The sequence below is a fragment of the Mustela putorius genome, unplaced genomic scaffold, assembly GCF_011764305.1.
Source record: "Mustela putorius furo isolate JIRA1106 unplaced genomic scaffold, ASM1176430v1.1 tig00003909_pilon_pilon_pilon, whole genome shotgun sequence".
Classification (NCBI taxonomy): Eukaryota; Metazoa; Chordata; class Mammalia; order Carnivora; family Mustelidae; genus Mustela; species Mustela putorius.
Genome location: NW_025422057.1, coordinates 12,085,493 through 12,106,205, shown reverse-complemented (window position 1 = coordinate 12,106,205; position 20,713 = coordinate 12,085,493). Strand labels below are relative to the sequence as shown.

Below are 20,713 nucleotides of genomic sequence, written 5' to 3'. Positions count from 1 at the left end.
AGACCTGGGGCGATGGCCCACTGGCTCCCCAGGACCACGGTGTAGCAGAAGGCCCTCTCAACTCAGACAGCTCTGCCTGGGACCAGCACTGGACCTCATGTGGAAAATGGGGTGCCTCCCAGCGCTGGGTGAGGGTGGGTGGACACAGAGCTTGGAACAAGGACTCGCTCAGTGGGGCTGTTCTCCTACGTGACCTCATTTAGAGACAGAAACTGAGGCCTGAATGTCACTGTCCTGCTCGAGGGGCTCCTTCCAGACACCAGGACATCCAGACACCCATCCCCACCTGCAAGAGCCCACGATGTCCCCACAAGGTGTCCATGGCCCGCCCCGCCCTTCAGGCTCCCGCTCTCCCGGGGCCCCGGGCCTCCCTGCCAGCTCCGGCTGCAGCCGCAGAACACCTACTGCTGCCTGAGGACTGGAAATGCGATTTTCACTGTGTCGGGCACCAGGGCAAAAGCAATTTACAGTCAGCCGGAGGAGAGCGGCGGGGGGAAGTGTTTTGCAGTTCATTAAGGCTTGGTAACCAGAGAGACTCTCAAAGCTGCACAGGGGCACCTGCTCACGTGGACCAGAGGCCTGGCTGTGCCAACTAGGCGGGTCAAGGACAGGGCCAGATCAAGAACGGGGGCTCCTAGGGACCCCACGCCAGGTTACTCTATCCTGGATCCCCTGCAATGTCTCCCTTTACTGCCCAGAGAGAAAATGCAGAGCAGGAAGAAATGTTCAGTGTGCTCACTGATCTGTCCACCACCTTGTTTCAGAAAAGCTCCAGGGTGCCTGGGTGGCTCAGCTGGTTAAGCAGCTGCCTTCAGCTCAGGTCATGATCCTGGAGTCCCAGCATCAAGTCCCACATCAGACTCCAGGCTCAGCAGGGAGCCTGCTTCTTCCTCTGCCCCTGTCCCCTCTCATGTTTTCTCTCACTCTCTGTCTCTCAAATAAATAAAAATTTAAAAAAGAAAAGAAACAAGAAAGGCTCCAAAGTGGGTAGCAGAGTCCTCACTCTGGGGAAGGGATCTTCTGGGGGTCCAGCCAGAGAGCTTGGGCTGTGAGTACTAGTCACCGGCTGCCACCCCTGGAGACGGAGATAAGGCCACGGTGGGCAAAGGGAGGGTGGTCACCAGGTGGAAGGAGTGTTGAGAGCCATGCTTTGCAGCCCCCGCACCTGGCGGCGCCAGGGATCTCCGTGGCAGGACCCACACCCAGTCCCTCTCTCTCTGCTCTTGCCGGTTTCAGACGGCGATCACTCCGCACACCATCCCAGCTCCGGGGGAGAAAGCCTAGGTGGCTCAGGCAGTCTCCCAGCTCAGGCAGTCTCCCCGCCCAGGGCTTCCCCAGCAGTGCCCCCAAGACTGTGGTAAACAGGAGGAACAATCCCCTGAAGAGAACTATACGAAGGGAAATGGAAGGTCAGAGGACCCTAACTGGTGTTCACCGCCATGGGCCAATTTTTGGTTTTGTCGATGAGGAAACTGCAAGTCAGAGTGGTTCAGTGACTTGCCTGATGAATTAAAGGTAAAGCCAAAATTCCCCCGGTCTGCTGCAGATTCTAAGCTGAGCTCTCCCTGCAACAGGGTGCAATGTCCCCCGAGTCTGTGTGCTCTTGGCTTTGATCTCTGTCCCTCCAAACAGCAAACAACAATCAGCCATTCAATTGCGATTTCTGGCTGTTGGCAGGGACGTCATTTTGGCCTTGGGAGTCTCTGGCTCTGCTGAGCGAGCTCTTGCCCACCTGTGGGGCTCCTCTTCGTGTGCCCCGAAAGTCTGGTCTTCCCTGAGCCTGGCCACTCAGGTGGGGCTCTGCCTGGAGGCCAAGTGGCCACCCAGAGCTTAGAAGGCACTGCCCAGCAGAGAACACTGCTGGCACGAGACAGCCCGCAGGCTGAGGACTCAGCACCAGGCGGGAGGCCGTTCATGGCCCTGGGACACCTCTGCCTTCCAGATAGCTGTGCCCAGGAGCAGCAGGGCCACCGCAGGGAAGCCCGCGAGCACTTGCTGGGCTTGCCAGCCTGCATTCTGGTTACATCTTGCAGCCCTTACATCAACCAACAGTGTGCACTCGTTGAGGACTGGCTGCTGTGTCCCCAGTGGGTGACCTTGGACAGATCACATCATATCTGTGAGCCCCACCCTTGTCACTGGAAACCAGAGCTGCTGTGAGCCTCCGTGAGACGATGGATAGCATGCTTCACACAGTGCCCAGCCCACAGCCGACGCTGGGTGACGGGACAGTGGAAGAGTCCCCACGGTGGTGGTTCTTATCCTTTGAAGGATGAGAAGCATCTGAGCCACAGAACAAGCGAAAGCCTGAGCCCTCTGGCTTTACAGCAGGAGAAACCAAGGCGTGGAGAGCTGGAGTGACCTACACAGGGACGCACTGCTCATAGACTGGGAGCTAGCTGACCCCAACGCAGCTCCGTGTCCATTGTCTCCTGCTCCACGCTGCCAGAGAGGTCCCAACCATTGTCCCAGCTCTGCCACCTGCTCCCCTAGCCTGAGTCCCAAGCCCTGCACCACCCCATGTGTCCAGGCCACAGTGGCTCCCCATGGGCCCTGGCCCGGGATGGCCTGATATGACTGGCAGTCTCAGCTCTCAAAAATGCCCTCATGGCTGGGACACCTGGGTGGCTCAGTTGGTTAAGCAGCTGACTCTTGATTTTGACTCAGGTCATAATCTCAGGGTCATGAGATCGAGGCCTGCGCCGGGCTCCGTGCTCAGCGGGGGTGTCTGCTTGAGGTTCTCATTTGCCCTCTCCCTCTGGCACACGCACTCTCTCTCTAGAATAAATAAATTTTTAAAAAATGCCTTTACATCCAATCTTCACTGGAGCACCTGCCTCTCACATTTGCCCATTGTTTCTTTCCAAGGCTCCCCCATACCCCTGCTAAGATAGCCCTCCCAGCAGAAAGCCTGCTTTCCTCGGCTTGCTCTCCTATCAGCACGTGGGGCTGGGGCCTGTAACCTTCCTGCCGTGTTTGCACAGTACTTCCTGGTCTCACACCTTGGATCAGCTTGACTTAGCATGATTTTCGGTCAAAGTGCAAACTCCAGCTCTGTGGGAACCAGGGAGTATGTGACTAAAGCCCGAGAGTAGAGGGTGTAAGGAACCCAGAAGAGAGGGACTCCCCGAGTGCGCTGGGGGAAGACCTCCCAGCCACAGGAGACCCAAGGGCCAAGGACTTCAACTGCCCGTCTTCCAAAGCTTCCTCCGTCAGTTGATGAGTTGCCGGGTTGTTTTGGCTAAGCTGGGCTGGTAATACCAATACCAACCCAATTCTCCAATCCCTGACTAGAAGCTGGAATGTACTGTCAACACCAGCAAGAGAACAGTAGGACCAAAACACAGGTGTTGTTAAGCTCAGACCCTTTGATTTGAAGATAAACATTTATCTCAAAACACAGGTATTTTTATTGGTGGGGCTCGGCGACCCGCCATCGGGCCCACACCGTGTGCCGCTGTGAGCTTCTGCAGCACAAACTGGTGATTGTTATGTCACACCCCTCTCCAGCCCTGAGAGACCCATGGGATTTAAATAAAACCTTTTGGGAAACAGTTTTTGATTTATGGAAGCATTGCGAAGATAGTACAGAGCTTCCCTGAGCGTTAAAGCGGATGTGGGGGTCATTTCTGGAAATTAGGAAATCATGACTGGTACCACGCCACTAGCTAAGCCGCAGATTTTATTCCAATTCCTCCAGCTTTTCCACAAACGTCCGTTTTCGGTCCCAGGATGCCACATTGTGTTGTGATCACCATGTCTCCAAGGTCACCACGGGTTTTTGGTCTTTCCTCATTTCTCATGCCCACGACACCTTTGCTGAGGGAGTGGCCAGGCGTCCTGCACAGAGTCTCTCACTTGGGATCTGTCGGACGTCGTCTTGTGTAGACTGAGCTTACGGATTTTGGCGAAAACGCCAAACCTTGCCCAGAGAGACGGAAGGGAAAACCGCGACTTCTGCCGTGGAGAACAGTGAAGCCGTGACAGGGGCCCCTGGGGGCGCTGGCCTCTGCGCGGTGCCGCAGGCGAGCAGCCGGGGGAGGCGGAGGCAGGGCGCCAGACGCTGCTCAGAAGCCGCAGCCTCCAGCTTGATTCTCCAGGGTGTAGAATCCTCCTCCCACTGCTGTGGGCTTTGACCCCCCCTCGAGGCTCCTGCAGGACAAACCCACACTCGACTTCCATCTATAGGATGTCCTCGGCACACGCACAGAGCCAGAGGGGCAGACACACGCGGGGAGGGGGTGTGGCAGTGGTCGGCTAACCGCGCCTGCTGGCCGAGCCACCAAGCCTTGTCCTCGAGGGCACTGATGAGGGAGCAGGAGGCTGGCTGAGGACAGAGCAAAAGCTGGCGCCTTGCACCCCCTCCCCTCCGTAATGTGTGTAGCATTCCTCAGGCACCCCTGCCTGCCATAAAACGATAAAGAGTTCACTTGCAGAGATCACAATCCTGCAGGACAGCAATCTCCCTTGCTCTACAGAAGTCCTAGAGATCTACAAACAGGGAGGTTACCTTGTCAATAGCACAAATCTCCAGAGGCAAATAACTCTCAGTTCCTCAAGCCCTAATTGTCTCCCTGCCCACCATAAATGAGACTGAGGAGGCTGAGGTAGAAGGGAATGTAAATGACAGCAGGATCGGAACACCCCACCAACAATCTCCCAACTATCTTGATGTTAATGACTGGCCTAAAGACGACAGTGATCACGCCCCAAGGGCAAGGCCTCCTCCCGGCACCTTGCAGGCACTCCCTAACTTCCGGAAACTCCGTCGAAACCTCCCCTCCCTCGCCGCCCCCCAACCGCAAGGTACACAACCTGCCATCCCTCAAAACCCGGGGCAGCAGCTCTTCCTGCCCACGGGTCCTGTCCCCGTGCTTTAATAAACCACCATTTTGCACCAAAGATGTCTCGAGAATTCTTTCTTGGTCATCGGCTCCGGACCTCAGCCCACCGAACCTCACTTAGGTTCTAGAACTTCATCAGCACGACCACAGATGGCCCTCTGCAGAGCCAAGGCAAGCGCTTCTGCCCTGACTGCGCTCCCCGTGAGGGAAAGGGTTGAGAGGCATCCTCTGAGGTGGCAGGAAACTACCTGCACCTCTGCAGCCCCTCCTCCTGGGGGCCCGGAAGCACCCTGGGTCCATCCCTGGAGAACTCACCCGAGCGGGAGGCAGTGGAGGCCAGAAAGGGGGTTGCCAGCAAAGGACAGCCCCGGCCGGCCGGCACCAACCGCGCAGAGATGGGGGCACTGCTCTGGCTCCCTGAATCGGACAGGGCTCTACTCCTTCCCCAGAGTCTTTCATGCGGTTCACCTGCTTCCAGATGTCCCTGGAAAATGCAGGAAACCTTAGCAGTGGGATTGAAGCACCCAATCCAGCTAAGACCTGGCCCGGTATCAGCTGGGGAGAGCCACGGGCCAGCCTGGAGCTGGCCCTAGAGGACTCTGTGCACACAGGGCGTCCCTGCCTTCCACGGGTAGCTCTGGAGGCTGCTTCCTGAGGAAAATCTCTTCTAGGGGATATCCAAGGCGTTTTTCTCCCCAGAGCACAGCTCACAGTCTTCTCCTGCTCTGCTTCTCTCTCCTCCCAACTCGTCTTAAGGGGGGGGGGGGTCGGGAGAGAATTCAGCCCTTATGCTGTGAAGTCACCATTACATGGAACTTCTCTGTGCGCATCTGGGAGCTGGCTATGTACCATCCCTGGGAACAGTAGGAAAAAATGATCAAACCACTTTCTGTAGGGCTTCTCCTGTGGAACCTGTTGAGAAGGGGAAATTTAAATCCCAAGAGGCTGCTGGTTTTCTAAAAAGTACTGTCAAACTTAAAGTGATATATATTTATTGAGAAAAAGAAAATGTTTGCAATTTGCCAACCTTTCTTGTGGTGACAAGTGCGTGTCGGTAATATACAATGTAAAAAGTATTTAAAAAAAAAACAAAACGGACTTTACCTGCCCCTCAAGATAAAGAGGATATTTTAACAGTGAGTAAGAAAGTAGCTACCTTTTCCAAAACAAATTCATGTTAAAAGCATTTTGAAAATGGTGAGACCTGTGTTTCCAGCTTTATGAAAATGAACTGGTACCTATTAAAAACTCTTGTAAGTACAAAGTTAAAACTTGGGAAATGAAATCCAAAAATGACTTTCAGTAAGTTTTTTTTTTTGTTTTTTTTTTTTTTTCCATTTGAGGAGAGAGATCACAAACAGGCAGAGAGGCAGGCAGAGAGAGAGGAGGAAGCAGGCTCCCTGCTGAGCAGAGAGCCCGATGCGGGGCTCGATCCCACGACCCTGGGATCATGACCCGAGCCAAAGGCAGCGGCCCAACCCACCGAGCCACCCAGGCGCCCCTCAGTAAGTTTTGAACCCATTTTTTTTTTTTAACCAGTAAAAATGCCACACTTGCAATTGAGCAAGAACAAGGTACTGATGGTGAGAAAGATGGAAATTTATTATAAAGATTTCAACAAACACTTTTGAAGACTAGTAGATGAAGTGGAAAATGAGCATTGTTTCTTGGTTAAGCACAGTTATTTGGATCCACAGATGGTAATGAAGTGGCTTTTTAAGCTACAATAGCCGTTAAAACCCAGCATTAGAATAAACTTACCTTAGAATCAGAAATTAAGTAATTTTTATCACAAAATGTTAAAACTAGAGGTTTCAAAAATAATAAGCACTTTTAATTGTACAGCTCTCACTAAAAGAAAAAAAGTTTTAGAAAGAGCAAAGGTATTTTTTTTTTACAATACACACAAAAGATACTTTAAACGTTTTCACTTTTTTTTTTTTTTTTTTGCCTTATGTGTATCAGTATAGTACATAAACATTAACTTAAAAATACACGTCTATATGCACATGCCGGGGTGGTGCTCTACACACACTCAGGTTTGGACAGCGCTGTTTCCTGCCACTGCTTACATCCTTAGAATAAACTTCTCCAATCTCCCCGGATATGAACTATATTGTCTTCTCATTTTTGTAACTTATTCTTAAACTTTTAGTCCAACTGGAATTTCTCTTGGTGAATGGTCTGATGGGAATAAATTTCTCTACTGAAACCAGCACCTTTATTGAGTAATCCGTCATGGTCGGAATTATTTCAAAAAGCGACCTTTAATGCATTCTAAATTCTTAGAAGCATCTGAGTTTAGTTTTAATACTATTTTCAATTGAGTGGTCTATTTTTGTATGAGTGTAAAAATTTAATTGCACTTAAAAGAAAAAAAAATTTTTTTTGGTACAGCAAGTTCCCTCCCCTTTCAATGAAGATCCTCCTATTTTCATGTTCTACTTCCATATGAATTTTTAACTTGTATTAAAAATAAATACTCTTTGGCATTTGATTTTGCATCGAATATACATATTAACTCAAGAACTGCCGTATTTACAACGGTCAGAAGTTCCTGTTATCAAGTGCTCACAAGCCCGTGCTGCTCTGCTTTCCTTCCAGCCCATCCCTAAGCAAACCACGACCTTGTTAATTTTGTCAAAATTAACAAAGATTTTTTAATCTTCCTTTTCTTTAGCTTTACTACTCATGAATCATTCTGACGTAAGCCAACGTCACTTCTGAGATTCACTCACGATGTGCAAAGCTCTACACTACACTCACTGCTCTCCAGAATTCCACACAGAGACTCACTTACTAATTATACTGTGGATGGGCATTGGGCTCTCTTCTTATTACAAACACCACCACCGCACTATTCCTGTGGGTTTCCTGGGTGTATACACCTACACAGGAGTTTCTCTGAACGTAAATCCTTGCCTGTACGATATATCTGTGGTCAACTTAACTAGTTAATACTGTTTTCCAAAGTGGTAGCACTATCTTACACGCCAACAGCAGCAGATGAAAAAGACCCTGCTGTCATCTCTCTAATTGTTGGTATTTTCTGGTTTTGGTTTTTTTTTTTTTTTTGGGTGACTGACAATTTGATGGCCAGAAAATGATACTTATGGAATAATTTCCTGATGACTAATCAAGTTAGACATGTTTTCAGGCTTGGTCATTTCTGTTTCTTCTTCTATGAATGTCTGCATCTTTGCCATTTCTCTTTTTGTTACTGGTTTATATGCAGATAGCTCGTTAACAAGTTAGGTATACTGTGAACATCTGTATCATATTCCACTTTGGGCTCATTTTTTTCACTCTGAAATGTTCAGTCAACAGAAGTACTGTCAATGTAGCCAAATTATTCATTTTTCAGTGGTTTGCACATCCTCCTTTGTTTATAAAATCCTTCCCTTCCCCAAAGTCATAAAAATATTCTTCTATACTGTCTTCTAAAAGTTCTATAGTTTTAATTTTACTGTGTGAACCTTTAATCCACCCGGGATTGCTTTTTGTGCCTGATGCAAGGCAAGGTCCAGTTCACATTTTCCCTTTGTGAAAAATTACCAAGGCCCCGTTTATTAAATAATCCATCCTTCTCCCTGGGGTCTGCCATGACTGCCCTTTTAAAAATTAAGTTCTCGTATTAATTTGGATCAGTTTCTGAGCAATCTGTCCCTGTCTATTCATCTACTCATAATCTCTATCCCAATTCCACATTGTTTTAATCACTACATTTTAAAGTTTTTGTTGTTGCTTCTTTAGATGTCTGAGTAATGGTTTCTGTTTTTTTCATTTTAGAGTAAGCTTTAAAATCTGGTTGTGCTAGTTCCCCTCACTCTTCATTCTTTTTTAATAATGTTTTGAATATCCTTAACCCTTTGCTCTTCCATTTACATTTTGGGATCAGCTTGTCAAGTATCACAGTGAAAACCATTGGGACTTTTTGTTGGAATTGCAGTAATCTATTAGCCAATTTGGACAAAGAGTTGAGACCAAGATAATCTTCTCCATCATAGTCCTTTAGATCAATAGAAGTATTGTTTTTTTTTTTTAATCACCATTTGTCATTAATAGGCTTACACAGCTCTTAAGATTTATTCTTACATACTCTATATTGTTTTGTTCCTACTATAAATTTTTAATTATATTTAAATTGTGGATGGGCGCCTGGGTGGTTCAGTGGGTTAAGCCGCTGCCTTCGACTCAGATCATGATCTCAGGGTCCTGGGATCGAGCCCCACATTGGGCTCTCTGCTCAGCAGGGGGCCTGCTTCCCTTCCTCTCTCTCTGCCTGCCTCTCTGCCTACTTTTGATCTCTCTCTGTCAAATAAATAAATAAAATCTTTAAAAAAAATAAATTGTGGAGACATGAGAGCTTGTAGCTGGATGCATAGAGATGTAACTGACATCTGCATATTGATTTTGTTCCAGCAACCTTGATAAGCTCTTAAGTCTTTTAATTTGCCTTGTAGACTCTTTGGATTTTCACAATCTGATCATACTTTAGTCCATTAACAGATGAGTCACACTGACTGATTTTCTAATATTAACCAATTTACATCCTGGGATAAATCCAATTTGGTCATCATTCCTTGTACTTTAAATGCAATGTTAGATTTGGTTTGCAAAAAACGCTTATTTTCTCATTGGGAAGTGCAGGGAGATTTTCTGTATCTCCATCAGGTCTCATTTATTAGTTATGCTATTTAAATCTTCATGCCCTTCATAGTCATGATTTTGTCTTCACGATCTATTAATTAATCAGGGAGGTATGTTTAAGATGCCCATTATATTGGTAGATTACCTTATTTCTCTTTATAGTTGTGGCCGTTTTTTTAAATATATGTTTTGAAGTATATTATTAGTCACTTAAGGTGCATAATTAAGAAATTTAGAATTGTTCTATTCCTCTTGCCAATGAAACCCATTGCCCGAGGAAGATGCTCTATCATGAGTAATCTAGGGCAGAAAGAGGGCTTAATATGGGGAGACTAAGGTTGAGAAAAATAACCTTACCCAAGCAAGAACACACAACTCAGTAAAGCTAAGACAGACTTTTGCTCTCAGATTATCTGTAAGATATTCCTCTACGAAACCATGTTCTTTGAAATTCAAAATGTTTTAGAATTTCAGATTATGAAGACATAAGCCAACAGAGAAAATAAATTAAACACATATTAACATACTCAAAGAACTGACTCTAGTAGAAAAGTTCAATGTTCAGTTAAAAAAGAAAATCTGCTAAGGGAAGGGAGAGGATTTAAATAACTCCCTACATGGCTGAAACAAAGAAAAAGCTGAAGGAGGAAACTGTCAGGTGATTTCAATGCAGAGAAAGAGAAAAGACAGTCACGGAATCCTGCTGTGTGCAGTAATCAAAAAGAAGGTACCAGTACAACACAGCTTGGGTTTTAAAAAAAGAGGAGGATGACAACTGGCATTCTGAGAACACTGTAGGAAGGACACTTGAAAAGAGAAAGCGAAGCGAAGCGAAAAGGAACTAAAATTGCAAAGTGAGATTTCATAAAACCTAGGAAATAATATTAATTTCATAGCAAGAAAAAAGGGTTATTTTTTAAAAGCATGGTATCATCAATGCAAAAAACCACAAGTCAGAAACTTCTGATAAAGGTCCATAATGTGCCAGTGTTTAAAGAAGAAAAATGACATATATATGTACATATGTATAGATACTGCATACATATGCAGCCTAGGTAACTCAATGTATATAATTAACTACACACGCCCTTTTTTTCCAATCACTGGTACAAAGGTCAAGATGGACACTCACCCTGCCAGCTGATTAACCAGCTGACAGAACAGACAATGTGCTAAGTGTGGTTATTATTTAGGAGGCATTATGAATATACTGTAAGGGAAATCGTATGTTCCGTATTTTAACAAAGTTACAGTGAACCAAGTATCAACATAACAAGCCAAGGACATCTGTACAAGATTTATTTTCATTAACCACAATGTTTTTGAGTGATGGTATACACCCTAATACAGAAGGAGTGAATCCAAATCCATCAAGAGTTAAAGGTCAGAGCCAAAGTCAGTGGCTTTAATCCCCCATCAAGAAGAGTTTCATCCACCATTTTTTCTTGGATTGGGAAGAGCTGGTGTACATAACACCCTGTTCTAAGCTCCACCATGCTTTCCAACAAATAAGCACCACCAGGGACTAGACTTCATTGCTTCATCCTTGCTCTGGCTGTGCTGGTGGGTGGCAAGAGCCTCTTGTCTGCATTCGACCTCCCATTTACTCATAAGCATTCCTGTTTCCAGCCATAGCTCCCACAACTTCACATCTGAGCAATTTCTCCTGCATTGCATGGTCATAATATTGACAAACAGAGCTAATGAGAGCAATTAAATTGCCATCTGTTTAACAAAACATACCCTTCTGAGGGAACATCCACAGTCTTACTGCATTTAGTACATCGTCGCCACATTGAAATGACATGTTAGAATCAATACAAAATATTTATTTTTTTCTAAACCACAAAATTTACCCCAGAGCCACACTATAAGTTTCCTAGAATTTTAAACCATTAACATTTTTCTAAGCAACACAGTCCAACCAGAAATGAAGATAATTTTCGACCAGAGGGAGTACAACATGTACTGAGGTCCTGTTAGAACATACCTCTGAGGAGGATTTTCTCTAATTCTCCCACACCCACACCATCAACATCAGCAGAAATAGTATATGTACTTGTGCCACTCAGCTCTGGAAAGAAGTTCAAAATAGGGTCTTGGTCAGGGGAGGAGGGAAAGTGTCAGTGACTTAGTTCATCAAAACTAAGGGGACAAAACAGATCGTTACCCTTGAAAAAAATCAGGGGTCCTTTCATCAATTCCGGTGGCCAGAAACTGGGGCAAATTTCCATAGCGTAATGAAAGTAACAAGAAAGCCATTTCTCCAAGAACTCCTATTTTAACTTCTGATAAACATGAACTTTATCTTACGCAATCTTACTGAAAACTGCAACCACAATTGAAAAGGTCCTATTAACCTATTCTAGGTGTCAGTCAAGGGATTCACATTCTGATCTTACATTTTAAAGTCCCCTTAAGAGGCCTAGACCTGGAGTAAAGTAAACATAATACTGTGAAGCACAATGAGACGCCGTAAAGAAAATCAGCTCAAAACATCCAAACTGACTGGATACCTAACCTACATTTTTTGTTTTGCTTCTTAGTTTTAAAATACTTTATTATCTCAGATTAGTGTATATTCATAAAACAATGTTCAGTTATTTTCAATAATAGCTGCTTATTAAACAACTGAATTTCAGCTCAAGGGCAATGCTTCTATAATAATCATGGAAATAATTAACTGCCATAAAACAGAAAAAACACAGAGGAAAATATAGCCAGTCTCAGTAAGAAAAGAAGACAAAATCCGGAAGGGTTACTCTGGAGATTAAACAGGCTTATTTAAATACTATGATACAAGTGCTCCTGCTCACTTTATGCTGCAGAAACCAATCGTGTTTGCTAGATCACCATGACCTTTGCCAGTATGTGTGCACAGACCACCACTCTAAAGTTCTCCTTTTGTGCTGAAAAACATTCAAGTCCCTTGTTCGGTCATTACAGAATATTGCAAGGTGATGCATGTGCAAACTCTTCCTGAGGAATTCTTCTTGTGTGCAAATTTGCAACCTGACAGAAAGCACGGCGTCTGTAGCCAGGGGAGTGGCAGCTCTATGAGGCTGTGGCACCAGAGACGCACACAGTAGGAACGCCCTGGGCGCCCACCCTCCTGCCGGCTCACTTACCACCGTTTCCCTCCGATACCCCAAAGAAAGGGAGAGGAACTGCCTCAATCTTGTAAAAGGGACAGAAAAAAAAAAAAAAAAGTAACTTTCCCACAAAATTTAATAACGCACAACTCATGCATCCAGGTTTGAGTTTCTTCTAAATCTACCTAAGAACTACTAGATTAAGAGTCACACTCTATGAGGTTTGGCTTTCCGCCCCACGGAAAACAGGGGGGAAAGTAGCTCCTGTCAGGTAAGGGTACAGCTGTGACCACAGAGACCAGGAGAGGACACTGTTACTGAAGCACAAGGCCAACTCTGAAAGTAAGTACCGTCTCTCAGAACCATCGTCATTTACTTTGACAGGTCATTATTCCAAGGTGACCAAGCTGGCTTTCTTCTGGAGAGTCTGGTTTCAGGCTGCACACACACACCAGTCAGGCTCGCCGAATCAACTACGTGTAGCCTAATGAGACAATCAATGTACAATTTTCTGTCCTCAGTGATTTGGGCCCCACAAAAGCCAGGACTTAACTGGGATGGAAAAACTAGATACAGTACTAGCAAGAAGAATACAAGTAAACATGAGAGGAAAATACTTTCTGGCTGACCATGCTTAGTCAATACAAAATGGAGAGCAAATCTTATTTCCTCTCATGTTGCAAACTCGGAATTTTGCTAAGAAACCCAATTAAATAAGCAAGGTCAATTTCTACATAAAGAAATAGGGTTTTCATCCCGCAATGTGCCTCAAGGGGCCAAGATAACGAGTAGCAACCAGGTCACATGCGCTAGGAAGATGAGTATTTTCTTTCTACAGTGTCTTCCCATTCATGGATCTGTAGTACCAAGCCCTGGCCCACTGTGAGCTGCAGCCGCTGTGCAAATATTCAAAGAAACTAAATTTTGCAAACTTTGCCCACTTTTTGTTAACATAAACATAATAATAATAAGACAATATAAAATATTTCTCCATTAACTTAATAATGCTAAAGCATCCAAAGATTTTAATGCCAATTCACATCATAATACAATGCTTTTATAGAGAAAGTTCCATTGTTGACCGAAGAATACTCTCCCAGAAAAAGCATTTGGGCACATTATTAGGATAATGAAGAATTCATCCACATTTAAAGAAACACCCCAATTTTATTCCTTTCAGAAGTATTATTAAAACCACTCAGGAGAGACGTCAGTCGCAGGTGTTCTATTTATAAGCCCGCAGCAAGCATGCCATGGCATAAAGTAAAATTTGGACTTCATGATAGAGTGGAGTTCTTCCTTGACACCACAATGTTGCTGGGGTACCAAATCAACCTGCACAGGGCACAGTGAGAGCCTGTGTATATCCTTACAGTAATTCAGTGTTTACCAATACAATCTAACATGCTCACAGAGTTAAACGAGTCTGGGTCAAAGTCCTCTGCAAAATCCACCAACTCTCGTTGATAAGTACTTAAAAAATCTGACAATCTCTACATTTACTTCTCCGATCAGTAATTTTGCCACCAGAGGACTTCTATCAGATGACTTCCTTGCTTCTATCATCACACTCCAAACTCTCCCATCCAGCCTGCTCCCGAGAAAAGACAGACTGAATTGACAAGGCAACTCTACGAGAAACCTGACAATCAGAATTGTGACACTATCCCTGATACATCTTGTTTTGCCCCAAGTTCTCTGAAGAGATAAACAGTAGTACGACATAGCCAAACAAAGTCGAGAATAGGCTCAATTTAGAGTCAAGCAAAATTGAGAAGAAAAATGTTTTCACCTGCCACATCTATTTTTCTTTGCCTTCCAGAAACAACTAGAATAAGCTTTCGAGTCTTTTGTAAGAACCTAAACAGCACTGTGGGTGTAGGGAAAAAAAAAATATATATATATAGCTGTGCCACAGCTGGAAGGAAGCTTGAAACAGCAATGCTACTTCTCTAGTATACTTGAATATAATGCTAAAAAAGATGCAGACGGCAAACTTTGTTTTTCAAAGTACCTATCTCACCCATTTAAAATGAAATGGATCCAGAAGCCCACACCATTTATTATATTTGGATTGAATAACTGTATCTGCTTCCTAGAGCATCACAGTAACTAGCTGTTACCACTGGAAATTTCTCCACGATATTAAAAAGGGAGCTTTAGTGCTGACGAGCAGTGCATTCCTACACTAGCATCCTGCCAGTCCTCCAGCAGCTGGTGAAATCATGTGATGTGACAGAGGGAATGGATATGTTCTACAGAGTTGGTCCCCAACATGAACATGAATATGCCACAGTGAGGCAGGGGGAGATCCGACCAGTGAGCAACACGCTTCTACTTTCCCACCTATTAAGCATCCTGCTACAAAGTCACACCTGACACCTTAGTGGGGGAGTCTGTGATACCATAAACCTTTTCACGAAGCATTTGTGAGTTGAACACCATGGTCACAGAGTTGCAAAGTGCACAAAGCTCAAGGCACAGAGTAGAAAAAAGTTGTGAACTGGTGAGGGGGAAAGTTATGGCAGAAGCCAAGTTAGCGGTTTCCTTTAACGAGACTTTCTAATGCTAAACAAAGACCAACTCTTTTTAAAGGGGTTGTTTCTTTTGGTAATGGGCAAAAAACACTGTACTGTAATGATCTGCTTGATTTTAAAGCAAGAGATTCTGATGTGCAAAGCCAATGTGCTGAAGTGCCAAGTCCATGAATGAACAAAACAAGTGCTTAAAAAAAAAAAAGATTCTCTGTTCTTGTATTTTTGGAGGAAGCTGCTGATGTTGGCTGCTGGATTTCCCTTAGCAATAGTCGCTTTTCAAGATGCTTGTTCCTCACAGAATCTGTAGATAAACTCATTAAAAGATTGTCCCATTTCAAAATCATCCCCAAGTCTAGCAGCAACTGTTTTTTGTTTTTGTTAGTTTTTTTGTTTTTTTTAAAATTACAAACCAAAGAAAGAAGTCCAACATCCTCTTCCAAGAACAACTTTGTGACAGAGCTCCTGAGTGTCTGCAGGCCCCCCGCTGTGCTCCGAATACAGTCTCTGCAGCTCCAGTGTGTCCTCTTTTCGGGAAGGAAAGTACAGTCAATACATTCACTATCTGTACCCTCTGGAACTTGCACATGCTGACGAGCTGTCTAGAAAAAAAACATTGCAACGGAAAAAAGTATGAATAGCAAATAGCATCTGATAATGGTAAGAATCTATTTAATATGTATTTCTCGCCCCTCTTGCAATCCCCAAAAGGAGGTTAAAAAAAAAAAAAAAAATATATATATATATATATAAACAAGCTGACTGAAGTGAAAGGGGCTGTATGATCAGGGATCTGGGAGGCCCCTGACAACTGCTGGAAACCACGGCCACCAACTAGACTCCAGAGCCGCCGCAGCTTGCTCTACAGTCTGGCCTTGACCACACAGAGTGCCTCCTGGAGAACACCATTTCCTTAGATTCCCCACACCGCCCCCACCAGGAGCTGCCTGGCATAACGAAGCCATCAGAAATGGTAAGGAACATTGTTACTTACTATAAGCCAACTCATCCCCAGCTCTCTTCCGGGACTGGTCACCTCTGGGGATAAGAAAAGAAGAAGGAATCAACAGAACACGCAGACATCTTCATACACCAAAAGAAGAGAAATGAAGGGACGGAACCCATAACAGAAGGAAAGCAGGTATTTCAGTTCTAACAGCATAGCTTAAAACTGACATTAAACCTGAATATTCTTAGCTAAGAGGTGCTGCCTTTTATTTTATTTTTTATTTTTTAAAAGATTTTATTTGTTTACCTGACAAAGAGAGACAGCAAGAGAGGAACATAAGCAGGGGGATAGGGAGAAGCAGGTTTCCTGCTGAGCAGGGACCCTGGGATCATGACCTGACCCAAAACCAGAGGCTTAATGACTGGGCCAGCCAGGCACCCCAGGGGCTGCCTTTTAAATACAGAAAGCTATTAAATGCAGGAAGGGTTAGCCATAAAAATGGTTTATACTGGGTTCTAGGAATAGGTTCAGACTAAAAATGTCTTTGAAGATAAACTTGGATTCTGCTACCAACATAGTTAGTGACCTGGCTTATACTAGGACAAACTTCAAATATGAATCCAAAATGTTCCCTCAAAATGCACCCCCCTTTCTAAGTAGGCTCCACATCCAGCGGGGAGCCCAACATGGGGCCTGAACTCACGACCCTGAGATCAGGTGTTGGATGCTCCATCTTCTAAGCCACCCAGGCAACCCTCCCCGCAGAAAGCCTTACGACCAAACTCTGCTTAAGGCTTTCGTGAAAAATCTAAGAATTTTTATTTTTAAGATTTTTATTTATTTGTTTGAGAAGAGAGTTGAGAGATCAGAGGGAGAAGGAGCAGCAGACTCACCACTAAGCAGGGAGCTCAATACGGGGCTCAATCCCAGGACCCTGAGATCATGACCTGAACTGAAGGCAGCCACTTCAATGACTGAGCCACCCAGGTACCCGCACCATCTCAGAATCTTAATGTATACGAATACCCTTCCCGCAGGTAGAAGAACACAAACCTTGACATATATTAAGCAGTTCTTCTCCTCCACCTACAGAAGTTCTAGTTCCACTTTACAAATAAGGAAATAGAAGTCCTGACTAGGTCCTGTGCTGCCTATATATCCTAGTTTTATCTTTCCAGTTTCTCAGACAATAATCCAGACAAATAACTAAAGTTATGAGTAAGAACAATGGATTTGCTAGCTTTCTCTTGCCCGGTCCCTCAGTATCATCTACACAGTTCATCTCCTCTTTCCCAAAACACTTTTGGCTCTACCCCGCACTGTCCTTGGTCACTGTTTCTTCTCCGTGTATATATTCTACACTGTTGAGGACGGCAATCATACCAGTCCTGTGACTTAAAATACTATCCATACGCCAATGACTCCCAGATTTCTGTCTCCAGCTCTCATTTCTTCCCTACACTTCAGACTTGTAAGTCCAACTGTTTCCTCACCACTGACACTTAGATGATGGTTAAATACTGCCAGTATACCATGGCCAGTGACTCCACTCCATCCCTATTCCTTCTTTAGTCCTCGTCAATAAATGGCACTACTAGCCACTCAACTACTCAGACCAAAATCCTAGCTCATTCCTGATTTCTTTCTTCCTCTCCCTCTGGAGCACTCTTTGGCAAAACATAATCCAAAATCAAACACTTCCCTTCAACTCCATGGCTACACTCCCAACCCACGCCACTATTATCTCTCCCCTACTCAATCTGCAAGAGTCTTATTATTAGCCCAGGCCAGAGCCAGAGCAATCTTATGTAAAAGCATAAATTAGATTATTTCAGTGGCTTTCCATTACAGTTAAGAATCAATTCAAATTCATTTTCCCAGTCCTATGAGACCTGGCTCTTGCCTACCTCCCCACCGCCCACTGTATGTCAGCCATGCTGGCTCTCCTTCTTCCCTGGGACCTGCCAGCACTTTGGTACTTGACGTCTTCCCTGCTGGTAGCACTCGTGCCACCAGTTAGCCATGTGCCTGTCTCTTTATCACCTACGGCCTCACTGCAATATCTGGCCCTGCGAAGGCATTTCATGTCCCAGTTAGCTGGACCAGCCCTTCACACATGCCCTGGTCACTCCCTCACTCTTTAGCCCATGCTCTGTCTCAATTTCTTCACAGCGCTTTTTATTATTTGAAATAATTTGCTTACGTGTTTGTTATTTATCTCCCAACATTAGAACATAAGCTCCATAAAAACAGGAATTCAGTGGGTTAAGCCGCTGCCTTCGGCTCAGGTCATGATCTCAGGGTCCTGGGATCGAGGCCCACGTCGGGCTCTCTGCTCAGCAGGGAGCCTGTTTCCCTCTCTCTCTCTGCCTGCCTGCCTCTCCATCTACTTGTGATTTCTCTCTGTCAAATAAATAAATAAAATCTTTAAAAACAAAACAAAACAAAAAAACAGGAATTTGTTTATCTAGTACCTAAGAACAGTATCTAGCAAAAATATAAGTATTTGCTGAATTAACAAATCAGTGAATAATTGATGAATGGCCTCTAGAGACAGACTATGAAGATGACAGCCCAAGTGATTATTTCGTGCTTCAGAGTGATCTTCTAGATTAGCAGTTTCCCAGGACAGAAACCTCTTGCTGGGCGAGGTGAGGAGTCTCAATGACCGGGCAGGAAGAGAAGACACCAAATGGCCTCTGAGGGTTCGTCTCTAGGCTGGGCATTTAGAGAAAACCATGCACCACATTTAGCATGTATTAGCCTTAGACAGCCTACAGAGCTCACAACACCTGTGTCCTAATGCCACTTTTTAAACACCTCCTGTTAACACTGTGCCTACAAAGCCAGTTGGTAACCTGTATTATTAACTACACTTATATATTATCTTCTGTGAGTACCATCACAGTAACATTCACCAAATATTCTAAATAAGTTAATGCTGATCAAAAAGGAAGACATAGGATTTTCTATCCAGAACCTCAACTTCTATAGATAACTTTCATTCCCACCCCTGAAAGGTTAAATAAAAACTGAACATGCAAAATTAATAGGAGAAAAATATAGCCGTGAAAACAGAAGTCACAGAGAGATAATGTAGATGTGATCTACTCAAGAGGTTGCCAAAGACATCTCCTAACGCCCCAAGTCTAGAAAGCTATGGTTGTCCTCAAAACCAGACCCTTGTTACTAGATGAAAAAGTGCCAATTCCAGAGTGACCCTCTCAACTGAAAAGATCAACAATACTCCTACAAGGTACCATTTTGTACCAGAAATCCAAGTAACAATTACTCTGCAAAATACTTGCCTTTAAAAGCTATTTACTACAAGCTTTGAAGAGGCTCAACAGGCCAGCTCGAAAGAGAAGGTTCCATCTGAGGGCATGCATGTTAGAAGTTCCCAAACAAGCTTTCCTCCATAATGTAATAGACACCAACCTGCTCTCTCCCACCCTCCAATAATCAATTCTATTACACAGATAACTGAAAAAAACAAAATGCTGTTTTTAGCTTATATGTTAATTCTAGCTTACAAATAAGTCTATTTCCATGTATCTAAAGATGCTGCACATAAACTCCAGCTCAAATGAGAAACACCCATTAACTGTAGTCGAGGATATATTTGACAATATTCACATCATTTCAAAACACTTCGAAGACATTCTGTGCCATCTACATCAAAGCTGGGTGCTGCCTTTCAGGACCAATCCACGCAAACAGAACATAGTCCTAAATGAAAAAATAGTTCACAAAGCTGAACAGGAATCATGTGACTGATTAGGAATAAACCATAAAATGACTGCTCAATCAGAACAGCCAGTAACAGAATTCTTGTTAAATAGCCCGTATTATATTTTCAAGGTTTTCTGCACCCATGGACACCATTTTTTCCAAAACAATCCTAGTCAAATAATGGTCAAAGGCAGCATTGAGTCTGGCAGGGCAGAATGTGGAAGGCCCATACACAAGAGCTGGAAGCATAGACAGACTTGCTCTCAACTGCTAAGTATAGAACGTGTGCCCATCCTTTCCGACAGGTGTGGGCCAGCTCAGCAGTGGACTGCAGGAAGTCCGAGAATGTCAGCTTAGGCAAGACCTACAATGTGCAAAGTACCCAACAGGATAATCTGTTCTCATATTAATGTATAGTATGTTGTTAATTCTAGAAATGGCCCAATCTGGTTTGTGCAACAAAACAGGTTAATCACATCACCTCTTGAAATACGAACTTTAAATGCAGCCCTGCACCCCAGTGTCTTCTTTCAGTTCCAAAATAAGGGTTAGGAAAATGTCTCTGGATATGTTTACATAGTTCTACACACTGTTGTGGAAGGTGAGTTCAAGGTGTTCAGAGAAATCCACAAGAGCTACCTTCATCCATTGCTTCATAGAAATGAAATTTTTCAGAAGCCTGTTTATTTTTTAAAGGCATCAATAAACTCACCCCTAAAATTAAAAGCAACCATTTAAATAAAAACATTAATAAAAGCATAGATGTCAATATTATGGTAAACCTAGAGAAAACAATAAAAGGTAGACTCAGATTATTTTGAATTTACTTAAGAAAAAACTTTTAACTGCAATTCAAAACCCATAACCCATAAAGATATAACCTGATAAAATTACACAAAAATAAAAAACTTC

The 20,713-nt window shown here is 44.1% G+C and overlaps 1 protein-coding gene across 2 annotated transcripts in view; it reads right to left on the bottom strand.

The window, feature by feature from the left end:
- Positions 1–10,776: 10,776 nt before the first annotated feature.
- Positions 10,777–20,713, bottom strand: part of CACUL1 (CDK2 associated cullin domain 1) — a 69,682-nt gene continuing 59,745 nt past the window's right edge. For both annotated transcript variants that reach the window (XM_045068951.1, XM_004751843.3), the window contains 2 exons: positions 16,115–16,158; positions 10,777–15,722 (listed from right to left, as the gene is read on the bottom strand). In XM_045068951.1, coding sequence (XP_044924886.1) covers positions 15,682–15,722; positions 16,115–16,158 — 85 coding nt within the window. In that variant the 3' untranslated portion in view covers positions 10,777–15,681. The remainder of the gene's footprint in view (positions 15,723–16,114; positions 16,159–20,713) is intronic.